This window comes from Marmota monax, unplaced genomic scaffold (genome assembly GCF_021218885.2).
Source record: "Marmota monax isolate L192 unplaced genomic scaffold, Marmota_monax_Labrador192_F-V1.1 WCK01_AAM20220418_F8-fsc00017, whole genome shotgun sequence".
Lineage (NCBI taxonomy): Eukaryota > Metazoa > Chordata > Mammalia > Rodentia > Sciuridae > Marmota > Marmota monax.
This window is the reverse complement of record NW_026695241.1, coordinates 19,668,552-19,681,219: the sequence shown is the minus strand read 5'-3', so window position 1 is coordinate 19,681,219 and position 12,668 is coordinate 19,668,552. Positions and strand designations below refer to the sequence as shown.

General features: G+C 50.5%; 1 protein-coding gene across 3 annotated transcripts in view; it reads left to right on the top strand.

The window, feature by feature from the left end:
* Positions 1-8,727, top strand: part of Jdp2 (Jun dimerization protein 2) — a 37,717-nt gene extending 28,990 nt beyond the window's left edge. For all 3 annotated transcript variants that reach the window (XM_058577723.1, XM_046440837.2, XM_046440836.2), the window contains exons 3-4: positions 1,390-1,494; positions 7,604-8,727. In XM_058577723.1, the coding sequence (XP_058433706.1) occupies positions 1,390-1,494; positions 7,604-7,789 (291 nt within the window). In that variant the 3' untranslated portion in view covers positions 7,790-8,727. The remainder of the gene's footprint in view (positions 1-1,389; positions 1,495-7,603) is intronic.
* The last annotated feature ends 3,941 nt before the right edge of the window (positions 8,728-12,668 follow it).

Sequence of the window (12,668 nt, the reverse complement as noted above, 5' to 3'; positions counted from 1 at the left end):
TTGACGAGAAGTCTCCTGGGGGTGAGAGTGGGTCAGGAGAAGCCCAGAGGTGGCGGGGAAGGAAGAAGAGGCTGCCCTGCCAGGACTCAGGCCCTCTGTCCTGAGCTCCTAGAGCATGCTGGGAGTGCATGAAGAGAGGCTGCTTATTTTCCTGGCCTGTAGCCCTTTGGGCTGAGACCTTGCTGCAGGCCTTGGGCTGCCAGAGTCACCCCCGCTCCACCCCCTGCCCTGCTTGAGAAGTGAGAGAGTTGGCAAGCCCGGGGCAGTCCAACAGCTTCTCTGGTGGCCTCTGACTCTGAGCTGGCCCCAGCCCAGCCGGACCTATGAGTCCTCCAGATTTTCCTAATAGGTAATGGGCAGCAGGAGTTACCATACCAAAGTGCCCTGGACGGACCGGGGCTGTGCATTCCAGGATTCAAGAGCAGGAGAAATGAAGCTCATGAAATCTAGAGTTTAAAATCCTGGCTCTGTCATTTCCCAGTTGTATGATCTAGACAAACGGAGTCATTGAACCTCAGTGTCACTATCTATAAGATGGGACAATAATAGCAGTTTCCTTATAAGACTCGATTATGAGAATTAAATGATGCACTGAAAGTATTTAGCAAAGTAGGCAACCGATGGCAGTTCTCGTTATCATCACTAATGAAGCTAACAACTGCTGCTTAGGCTCAGAGGCAGAGCTGGTGGGCGGTGGGTTTCTGTCTCCCCATCTAATGGGCTCATGCGTGGTGAGTTCCAACATGTCCTGGGAGAGAAGCGAGTTGGAGACACAGGAGGCCCCTGGGCTGGGCCCTGGAATCCCCCAGCTCCCTCACTGGCACCCTGAGGAAGAAGAAGCAAAGGTGAAGGGTTTCCCTGGAGCCATTGGGAGATGGATAGGGAAATGGATCTGAGAATTTGGAAAGACCAGGAGGGAGGACCATCAACATGGAAGGGCTTGAGGGTTTAAAATCTCAACAGAGGGTGGGAGGAGGGGGTTAAAGAATCTGGGAGGTGAGAGGGGTGCAGGTGGGATGGGAAAGTAGTGTCCGTGCCCAAGACACTTTTAGAGGAAGTGCCTGAGAACTGCTGGCCCGGAAAATCATGCCCGCAGGCCTTGGGTCGGGCGCGGAGAACAGGCCGGCCCGCCTGCCAGGTGCAGCCTTGTCAAAGTGGCTTCCCCGGGTCCTGGCCCCCTAACTCTGGCAGGCTCAGGTAGCCCACCTGGGGCTTGTGGGAGGGCAACTGCTCCCCGGGATCCCCACTGGCCTGAGAGGATCCTCTTAGCAGCAGCCAGCGGGCTGAACACCAGTGAGCGCTCGGCTGGGAAGGGGGAACTGTCCCTCTATCTGTCCCTGTGTCCCAGTTGGTCTCAGTGCCTAATCGGTGGCTCTGTTGCCCTCACAGCTAGACGAGGAAGAGGAGCGACGGAAAAGGCGTCGGGAGAAGAACAAAGTCGCAGCAGCCCGATGCCGCAACAAGAAGAAGGAGCGCACGGAGTTCCTGCAGCGGGTGAGCCGGGGCTGGCCAGCAGGTGGGGAGGCCTGTCCAGTCTTTGGAGCAGCTGGTGTCCTGTCTGCACAGGAGACATCATCGGATGGTGTGGAATCAATGGCCACACCCACTGCCCTTTCTGCCACCCGTCCAAGGCAGCCTGCAGCAGCTTCTGCCCAACCTGTCACCTGGAGGCCTAGAAACCGTAGACCCAAGTGCCAGGTGCCACATGGCCCGGGACTGGCACTACCAAATTTGGTCCCTTGTGCCCACCACTGTTGTCTAGGGTGGGTGCTCATGAAGCCAGATGATAACAGCATGCACCTGGGCAGTGGACAGAGCCAGTTTTGTACAGAGAAAACCACCTTCCCTTAACTACAGGTGGCTCATCCAGCCCTGGTCACCCACCAGCCCCACTGAAGAAGTGCCCCCACTCCCCACCCCAGGCTTGGCCGCTGTCTCTAGGGATCCAAGGCAGCCCTAGGCTGCTGAGCCTTTTCCTGATTTCCTGAAAGCTTATTAGTCCAAACCAGTACCCAATCATGATAATAGTAAATATAATAAATAATAGCAGTAACAATACATAATAACAGCATAAGAACAGGCCCTGTTCTGCCAGTATATAATAATTAACCACAGTTGCTAGCATTTATAAAGATGGCACTGTGCTAAGTGCTACATGAAATGTTTCTGATCTCATTTTGTTGGTTGAATAACCATATGAGGTGGGTGACTTTCTACAGATAAGGAATCCAAAGTGTGGGGAGGTCAAGTCACTCACCCAGGTCTCTCAGCGACTAGGTGGGATGAGAGCCCAGCCTGCGGCTGACCGCAAACCTTTGTCCTTCACTCCGCCACACCGGCTCTAGTTCACTGGTTTACCAGTTGGTTCATTCGTTCTTTTGTTCATTCCTTGATTCCACAAGTGTTCGTTCACATGTGCTACATGTCCAGAGCTCTGCCTGGTGCACTCGGGGACAGTGCTGGACACTCTGCCTGCCCTGCAGCAGACAGAGCTGGGGGAGGCACAGGGAGCTAGAGAAGCCTCACCAGAGCTCCCTCTTCCAGAGGCCTGTCAGACCGTAGGCAGCAAGACATACCTGAGCCCACATACCAGTGACACACAGTGTGACATCCAGTCATTGCCAGACAGACAGCACTCACTGTCCTTCATTCCAGTAACACTTGTCAAACACCTACCATGTGCCAGGTCTTTCATAAATCTCCATGAATCCTTTCAACAGTCCAGTGAGATATTAACTATTCCCATTTTAGAGACTGACCTGTAGCTTGGAGAGGTCAAGTTACTTGCCTGAAGTCACAGATGACAAGTGGAGGGCAGGGATTCACTCATCCATTTGCTCATCCACCCATCCAGCCAACTAACGATGGATGAGTGCCAGCTGCTCCTGTCGCACTGTGGATAAACAGGCTGCGTCTGCCCTGGGATGGCCGTGGGAGCTGGAGGAGAGTCAGGTGTTCTAAGTATCCCACTGGGAGGCCCAGTGTACTGTGGGAACTGCAGGGGGCCTGTCCTGGGCTAAGCCAAGGAACATCTAGGCTTTAGCTGTGAGATCAGAGCAGCAGAAGGAATAAGATGCTGGACATGGATGTAGGGGTTTCCAGGAAGGGTTCGTGCGAAGGTGGGAGGTGTTGCTTAGGGATGTGGTTAAGGCATTGACAGAATGTCTGTGTGGCTGGAGGTTAGGTTGCTGAGCAGAGCTGCAGAGGCAGGCGGGCCCAGAACTGGCGTTTGCGGAGTGGTCCCAGGTGCTGGGTTGCCTGGGACAGTCCGGGATTGTGCCTGTTGTCCTGGCCTAGTGACTAGGATGACGGTTTACGGAAAACCATGAGAGGGTTTCAGGAGGAGGGGGAAAACCTCTGAAGCATCCCTCTGGCTGGCTGCAAGGTGGGGCATGGGCTGCAGACCTGAGTAGTGTCCTTGTTGTCCCAATGAGAGAAGATGAGGCTGGGAAGGTGAAGAGATGAGTGTCGCCTGGGGTCTGGGTGGGACAGTTTGAGGCAGCACTGTCTGGGCCCAAGTCCAGGCCCCCTACTCCCCAACCCGCCTGGGAAGCGGAGGCTGAGTGTCAGGTCTAGGCATAAGTGCAACTGTCTGTGTTAACTGTGCCTCCAAACCCCCGGACACCAGATCCTCCCCTGGAGGATCAGGCAAGTAACTTGACCTCTCCAAGCTACTGCATCTTGGAGAGTTCCCTGCGTCTACCAGCTGAGGCCCTGAACCCTGAGCAGGAATCAGGCCCTTAGAGGGATTGGGTCCACACCTTGTAGGCCCTGGGGCTTCCCAAATGCCTCCTCTTCCTCTGTCTGTGGTCAGGAGCAGCAGCCCCAGGTGTTCTGAGTATTATACTGGGAGGCCTAGTGTACTGTGGGAACTGTCCTTCATTCCAGTAACACTTGTCAAACACCTACTATACCATACCGCTGGCCCTGTCCAGCACCTGTGCCCAAGGCAGGTTCTCTGGGTGTTGGTAGTAATGTCACCTCACGTTCCTATGGTGCTCTGCACTCTGCATAGCTCTCTCTTCTTAATGGTCACAACCACTCTGGGAGGAGACTAAGAGCCCCATTCCACTGAGGAGGATCCTGAGGACTCAAAGACTCACTCAATGTCACACAGTGGCTGAGTCAGTGGACAGAGAATCCAGGGCTTCCTCTGCTGTCTAGTGTCCTATTCAGGTTGCCCAGACTCAGAGGAATTACAAAACATGTTCAGAGTGGCGTAGCTGGCAAGTAGCAGTGTCAGAATTTTAACTTAGACACGTCTTTCAGGCTCTGAATGCCACACCTCGCTACTTCTCAACTCTTAAAAAAAGTTTATGGAACTCTATTTTATGTACCTTTGAGTAATTTTTTGACTTTTTAAAATATAAAGCAAGAGACTGTAGTGAAGTCTTTTGGGCCAATCATCATGTTTTCTGAGTCATCACTGAGGCCCAGAAACAGGGAGTGACTTGGCCGGGCCACCCAGCCCTTCACCTAATATTTCTTACTACTGACTTTGCTGACCACAGCATAGGAGACAGAACCTCCCCTTGCACTGATTCGGTTCTAAAACAACAAATGGTTTCAATTCTTCTAGAGCAATTAATATCTACCAGAAGTCAAAACAACAAACACCAAAAAAAAAAAAAATACAGACAGAATCATTTCATTTCCTAATTAACATATGGAGGTCCTCGCTGGTTCCTATTCATTCATTAGGAAAACAAATCGGGTAATTGCTATTACAAAGCCACAAGCCACTTCTACAATCATGATTAAAAAGAGAGTCTTCTGAACACAACTTATGGTTTCACAAGAAATAAATATGTAGCCCCAGACCCTAACAAAAGGGAAAGGTGGTTAGTGACATTGTGACAGCCAGGCAGACTTCAAGAGAGCCCATGGTAGGCTCTCACATTCTCAAACCAACAGACAACTGCATTCCTGTGACAGTTGCCTGTGCAGAGCCAGTTGCCTCTCGCCTCATTGGTGTCAGGTGACACTGATGGGTTGTTTGGACATGCGGCTGTTTCTGGCAGGTGCATCTGTGTGTGATATTAATGAATTCCGCATGTTGGACACATCTGCTTGGTATCAGTTTTGACTTCAAGCTCGCTGCACTTATGAACTTCTCTGCCCTGCCAACACTTTCCAGAACAGCTCTCCTGACAGACTCCTTCCTCAGTCTCAGGGTCAGCTCTGCTCCGTCTCCTCCATTCTCCAAATCCTGGTGGTCATCAGGACCTATTTTTTTTTAAACATCTTTCTTCTCTCTTTTTCATATTATTGGGGATCAGTTCTTCTGATCCCCAAGATCATTGCCTTTTTTACAGATGAAATGACCAAAGCTCTGAGAAGTTAAGAAATGTGCCCCAGACTCTGATGCTAAACCCACAGGCTTTCCAGAGCTATAGTCTAGCTCTTAACTTGCCTTTCCTGCCTTCCACACTACTGTGTCCAAAAGTGAGCTGTGGACACCTGGACCATTTGTATCTTCTTTTTTTTTTTTTAAAGAATTTTTTTAATATTTATTTTTCAGTTTTCGGTGGACACCTTTATTTTATTTTATGTGGTGCTGAGGATTGAACCCAGCGCCCTGCGCATGCCAGGCGAGCACGTTAGCGCTTGAGCCACATCCCCAGACCCATTTGTATGTTCTTTATGCATCTTCTGCTCTCCCATGTCTGTGTCCCTGCTCACTCAGGGCTCCTACCTGAAGTTCTTCCCTTCCCTTCTCTACCCACCAGAACCAACTCATCTTTTAAGCCAAGGAGAGACCCTGCTCATTAATCTTCTTTGAAGGTCTCCTAAGCCCTGGGTGGCTGATGGTTCCTAGTAAGTTCAGAGATGAGAAGATCCACAGAGCCTTTGGATTCCCCAGACATTCTCTGTTCCAGCAGGTCCTCCGCAAATCATGGGTGGTGGGGTACCCTGAGACTCCTTGAGGCAGAAGCTCAGGAAAATTTGAGGACAGAGCTAGCACTTTGGGCTGGAGAACTGGAAATGTCAAAAGTCCCCGGAGTCACTCACTGTGCAGGTGGCTAACATTGGCACCAAACTTCCACAGACTATGATGGTTTCCTGTGGGGTCTCTCCTGGCTCCCAAGGTAGATTTCTCAGAATCCTGAGACCCATGGACCAGGCCAGCTTCCCAGTCACATCTCAGCCTGTCAAATGAAAAACCACCATAACTGGTTTTTAATATCTTTCCCGAGCACTTTTTTCCCACTTTTTTTGAGGCTTTCTCCCTGGGTCTCTGGCCACGAGGCTTACCTTCCCCAGCAGTCAGGAGCTCATTCTGCCACCTTGGAGATGAGCACAAGGAACAACCCAGTGGACTGGACTGAGGAAGGCAGCCCACCTGGGGTGCGTGAGCCCCACTGAGCCTCCAGAACCCTTAGAGGGAGGCTGTTCCTCCTGCCCTGTGCTGTGGAGGGACAATATGATTGTCACATGCTCAGTTACACACAGCCTGCTCCTTTTTTTTTTTATTTTTTTGTATCAGGGACTGAACTCACAGACACTTGGCCAGTGAGCCACATGCCCAGCCCTATTTTGTATTTTATTTAGAGACAGGGTCTCACTGAGTTGCTTAGAACCTTGATTTTGCTGAGGTTGGCTTTGAACTTTCGATCCTCCTGCCTCAGCCTCCTGAGCCGATGGGTTGCTGAGTCTCTGCCCTGTGGCATTTTGGATGGGATAGTTTTCACTGTCCATAGCAGACTGGCCTCTGCCCATCCTCCCTGTCTGGTGACAACCAAAAAACGTCTCCCGACATTGTCAAATGTCTCCTGAGAGGCAGAGTCACTCCCAGTTGAGAACTAAATTGGCCTAAAACTTTACTGGCCCAGGAATAAATTTCAGCTCTCAAACTGGTTCTAAGTGTTTAGGCATAGTCCCAGAAGAAAAAAAAAAAATCATTCAGATGCTTTTCTGCCATTTTGTTGGACCCCAAGGCCCTGAATTGGTGTGGCCATCACCTGTCCCCACTCGACACATGACCCCAGCCCCACCAAGTCAACATCTCTTCCTTTGCCCAGAGCCTCTCCAGCTCAGCTGGAAGTGCCTTGGAAATCTCACTTGAAGTCCATCTAAACCTCACTCGGGATCCAGTAGGCTGCTTGACAGTTGCCCTTCTGTGAACAAAATGTCTATAGATTTCAGCAGGTGTGGAAGAGACTGTTTAAATAATTATAGACTGACATGACCACACTGGGGTTCCACAGGCCAGAATATCCCCATTATATATTTATCATACATCAGAGCACTTGCCATTGTACTGTCATCCTTGGCCACCACAGGCCTTCTGTGCACCCTCCACTAGATCCTCCTGGCCTCTGTTCTTTGCCCACCTTTTACTTCCTGTGCAAAAGCCCCCGAGGCCGAACATGAGTCAGGCTGGCCCCAGAATGTCACCTGGACTCATCCCACTGTGACAGTCCAGTGTCACAATGTCACTGCCTGCAAAAAGTAGTTAGCCCAGAGCCTCAACGGCCACAGGGAACAAGTAGAAAACAACGCAGGCGATACCAATGCCACCCGCAGGTGCCCCGCGCCCACCCACAGGCAGAACCGCTCCGAGCCCGCGGGGGAGTCTCACAGTGTGTGTCTGTTTGCGCAGGAGTCCGAGCGGCTGGAGCTCATGAACGCGGAGCTGAAGACGCAGATCGAGGAGCTGAAGCAGGAGCGGCAGCAGCTCATCCTCATGCTGAACCGCCACCGCCCCACCTGCATCGTCAGGACCGACAGCGTCAAGACGCCCGAGTCCGAAGGCCACCCGCTGCTGGAGCAGCTGGAGAAGAAGTGACCCTGGGCCTGGCAGAGGAGGAGGAGGAAGGGGAGGAGGAGGAGGAGAGACGGAGGAGGAGGGGGCTCCCAGGCGGCCTTTCCTTGGTGCATGACAAACTCTACACTGAGGCTCAGCACGGCGGCCTCGGGCGGGCTCTGGCGTGGAACTCGGATCAGCCACATGCGAGGAAGATCGGGCTGAGGGAACCCAGAGGGACCAAGCGCTGAGACCAAAGCTGAACTGCGGGTGGGGCTGACCTGCCTGGGGCGCGGCCCGAGGGAGGCAGGACGAGGCACCCGCATCAGAGAAATGCCCAGCCGGCAGCCTCGGGCGCGTCTCCAGCTTCTCTGCCAGCGCCACCCACCCGAGGGACCACCGAGCGGCCAGGAAAAGCCATGAGTTGTAACCAAAATGGAGCTGAGGATGGAACTCAGCGCAAACCTGCAATCGCCTGCCCCTAGCCCTCCCCCGACCCTGGTACAGAGGTGGAGAGGGGCGGGCGATGTCCCTGCCCGGGAGGTGGCAGCCGGGTGACCCTCGCGGGCCTGCTGGAGGTTGCCGTGGGCACTGAGGCGCGGGCGCCCTTCCAAAGCACACACTCACTGAATGTTTACAGACTGGCTGTCCTGGCAGGGCTTTCCACTGCACACGGTTTTTATACTTTCTTTTTCTTTTTCTTTTTTTTTTTTTTAATATTTTTTACAAAAAAAAAAGATTTTATACAAGCAATATATATATGGATTTCTATAATCACTCGATGTGATACAGTATAAATATGCTATGGTTTGTTTGTTATGGACAGATATCCACCCATTATGGCCGTTGTGTGTAACTCCTAAGTACTGTAGTTTCTGGGTGTCGGGGGTGGCTGGGGCCGGCTGGGGTACCTTTCCCTCCTTGTAAACCCTTCCTAGTACGCAGTCCTGTATTGCTCAGTAAAACATTGCTCTTACTTACCCAGCTGCCTCCTGTGGTGTCTGCTGGGGAGCAGGGTGCAAGGCGCACCCAATGTCAGAAAGTGTTTGGAGCGTCTGCCGTAGGCACTTGGTTTCCACAACTGCCCTCCCAGGTAGGTATTATTCTACCCATTTTTACAGATGAGGAAGCTGAAGCTGAGGGAAGTTCAGGTAACCCACAGTTAACCATCCTGAGAGTACTTACTTCACTCATTCACTTCACTAATGCTGGCTGGGCGGTACTCTCCAAGGTACTGAGCAGTCACTGGGGAATCAAACACTCCTCCATCTTGTCCCCCTGGAGCCTATAGGCACTGGCCCATCTCATGCTGGCTCCAGGTGCTGTCTCATGTCATCCACACTGCAGCCCCGCACGGGGGCAGCAACTGTCGCTCATTCACAGGTGGGGAATTAGAAGCCCCTGGAGATTAAACTTGCAGCCATGATTTGTTGAAGATTTTTAGGGTGACAAGCACATAGAATCTCATTGACTTCTCAGGACAGTACAAAGTAGGAATTATTCTTCTTGTTTTACAAATGACTTAGCTGAGACTCTAGATGGGCAAGGGACCTGTCAAAGCACACCCAGCAAGCAAGGGACAGAGCTGGTATTTGAACTCTGCCTCCAGAAACCTATGGCTTTTCTCTTGTCACTGGTTGACTGTGACTGTCTCCGTGGTTGAGTATCTCACCTGGTTAGAATAGGAAGCTTGGAGGCCATGGTTATAGATATGCTTTCCAGGAAGCCTGGATATTGTTTCAGCCTGTCTCAGGATCGTGGAGTGAACCAACTTTCCTGGCAAATGTGTGCGTGAGACAGGGGCACACCCACCTCTCACCTCCACAGCACGATGCCTCTTCACAGAGCAGGAACAGCTCCATGCCATTCACATGGCTAGTTAAATGCCATGTACCTTATCTCATGTGCTGCCACAGCTTGAATGGACAGGTGGGAAAGGTGCTTTTAGCTCCTCTGTAACGGGGGCTTATAAAGGTTAAAGTTCATCCAGATAAAAAGAGGCAGAACTGAGAGTGGATCCCAACATGCCTATCTTCTAACTACATGTTTTTCTGCCATGATTGGGGCTAGGAAATTAGTTGATGATAAGGACTGGTGTCTAGTCCACCAGTGACCTTGGATTGCTTCCTAAATCATGGACAGGGCCTTCTGGGATGGGTGAAAATGGAAAGTAGGTCAGGATACACAGTTGGTCCCTTGCTTCTGCGTTTCGGGTTCCCTCCACCGTGTGTGGTGTGGGCTTCCCTGATCCCTGCCTCAGGCACAGCCCAGGCCGCCCACACTCAGCTGTGACTGTGTGCAGTGAACCGTCAGCTGTAATCCTTCTGCATTGTTCAGCTGAGAGAAGAATGAAGTCGTGGACTTACAAGGGCCTTCAGGTGACCTGGCAGATGCTCCTGTAGGACTACTGCCTGCCCCTGGCTGTGGCTCCTCTAGTTCCCTGCATGGGTACCAAGAGCCAGCCTCTCCAGATTAGTGTGCTTCTTAGGCTGTATGGATGGGCTGTCCCCAGAATCAGTGAGCCACATTGGGTTGTCTTGCTGTGGTGTCTTCCTCCTGCCCAGGCCTGCTGCCCCTCCCAAGGGCAGCCGAAGTCACAGTCACAGCTTCATTGTGGCAGCGAGTGCTTGAGGGTCTTCTGTGCTTGGCTATGCACATGGGCTACTTCAGCTAGCTCACAGCCTTGTTGGGAGGCCAGGGCTGTCTGTCCATGTTGCAGACAAGAAAACCAAGGCATAGAAAGCAAGTGCCTTGCTCCTCAAATCCACGGGCCTGCTAGGGGCCGGAGTCAAGATGTTACAGTTTGATTTCAGGTGTCACTAGGTAAAGAAATGCTCTGAGTTTGTGGTGTGACCTTGCCAGGGCGCTTGGCTAGAGGCCAGGAGAGATGTCACAGACCTGCCTGTGCTCCCAGTATATATTCCGAATCCTTGATTCTCAGATGTCTATCTCTAGCTGACATGCTGCTAAGATAAAGGGACTCAAGATCCAATCACTGGAATTGCTTTTTTGGCAGTACTAAGGATTGAATCCAGGGCCTTGTGCATGCTAGGCAAGCGCTGTACCACTGAGCTACATCCCAGCCCTCACGATCCAATCTTCTACTACGAACCTCACTTATCAGTAAAGTAGGGACAGTAATAATCTGAGTCCTTCTCACAGGGGTATTGTCAGGATCAAAGAAGGAAAGGATGTGTTTTATGAAAAGTCCCCCCCCCAAAAAAAATAGCAATTTCCTTGTCCTCTGTTACTGTGTATAATTGTTGATATTTGCCACCCAGTACAAATTTTTTGAATAGCTTTTATTCTCTGAAGGTGGGTGCAGAGTTTGTGTTCTCACCATGTATCTGGTCCCCATGGTGGGATGCATGCCTGGGATCCAAGGCTCGTGGGTCCATTCAGGCTCATCATTCTGGGCCTCAGGGTACCCTCCTGCCAGATGGTCATAAATAAGACCTGTGTCACCTCTGCCCACGGTTCCTATGAGAATGCATTGAGTGGATATGTGCCACCCTGGCCTGAGAAGGACAAGACTCTTTAGCCCCCAGGGGACAGAAACTAATCTGTGTTGGCCAGAATGTGGATTAAAGGAAACTCACCTACACTGCCAGTGGGGGAATTGTGGTGACAACTATGTAAAGCAGTCTGTCACTAACCAGTAATGCTAAAGCTAAATGTATCCTTGATTTAGCCGTTCACTTCCTAAGTATGTACGTAGAGGAAGGCTAGCCCAGGGCAAAGCAAGGTACGAGATTGATCATTGATGCTTTGTTTCTATTAAAGAAAAATTGGAGACAACCTGAATGCCTATGAATATAAGAACGAATAAACAAATTGTAGTGTTTTGATAAAACTGAATATGATTCAGTCATTATAAGAATGAACCAAATACAGGTATCAGTGTAGATAAATCTCAAAGACAATGTCCAGCTGAGGCCAGGGAAGCAAATAGCAGATACCATTTATGTAATGTTCCTAAACATGCAGATCGATACTTTTTGTTTAAAGGTACACACAGTTCTGGGTAATAGAAGTATAAAAGCTTGCACAAGAATGTTATATCAAAATCAGTGATAGGGAGTGTTCCTGGGGGTGAGAAGGGACTGGGGATAGCATCAGCTAGGATAAGTAGGACACATGGGTTTCTGCTTTATACATAATATTTCATTTAATTTTAAAAGTTGTCATCAGTTGGGTGTAGTAGCACATGCCTATAATTCTACCTACTAAGGAGGCTGAGGCAGGAGGATCACTACTCAGCAAGACACTGCCTCAAAATTTAAAAATTTAAAATAGGATGGAGATGTATTTCAACGGTAAAGCACCACAGGGCTAAATCTTCAGTAACTGCCCCCCCTCAAAAAAAAGTTGTCATCAAATGTAGAATAACAGTAGAGTTTGTCACAGGTGGGCAATATGCACACAGATGTGGGTTATATTCTCCACACTCCTCTGTACATTTGGTTCATTTCCTAATTAAAAAAAGAGCAAACCACAGTACAAATAGAATATTTCATATTTTCCATTCTTTTCCTTAGCAAACTCAGAAAAAAAAATCAGTCTGAAGTTACAGTGGATTGCAGCATATGGTCCCTGAATTTATGTACATTTAATTAGAGGCCTAGATGCTTGAGGGTCTTCTGTGCTTGGCTATGCACATGGGCTACTTCAGCTAGCTCACAGCCTTGTTGGGAGGCCAGGGCTGTCTAGAGGGAGAGAGAAACAACTCCGAGGGTGTAGAAGAAGTTGAGTGGCCCTGGGGAGGGCGTCCTGTGGGGAGGGCACCTTGGGTAGTGTTGATCTGCTCTAGTTTAGGGGTGCCCAGTCCCTGAGCTCTACAGGGAGCAATTAATGCAGGTTCAAGGTTGATTCAGACTCTAGATTCCTCCTTACCTGCAGCCTTTTGAACCCCATCCCCATG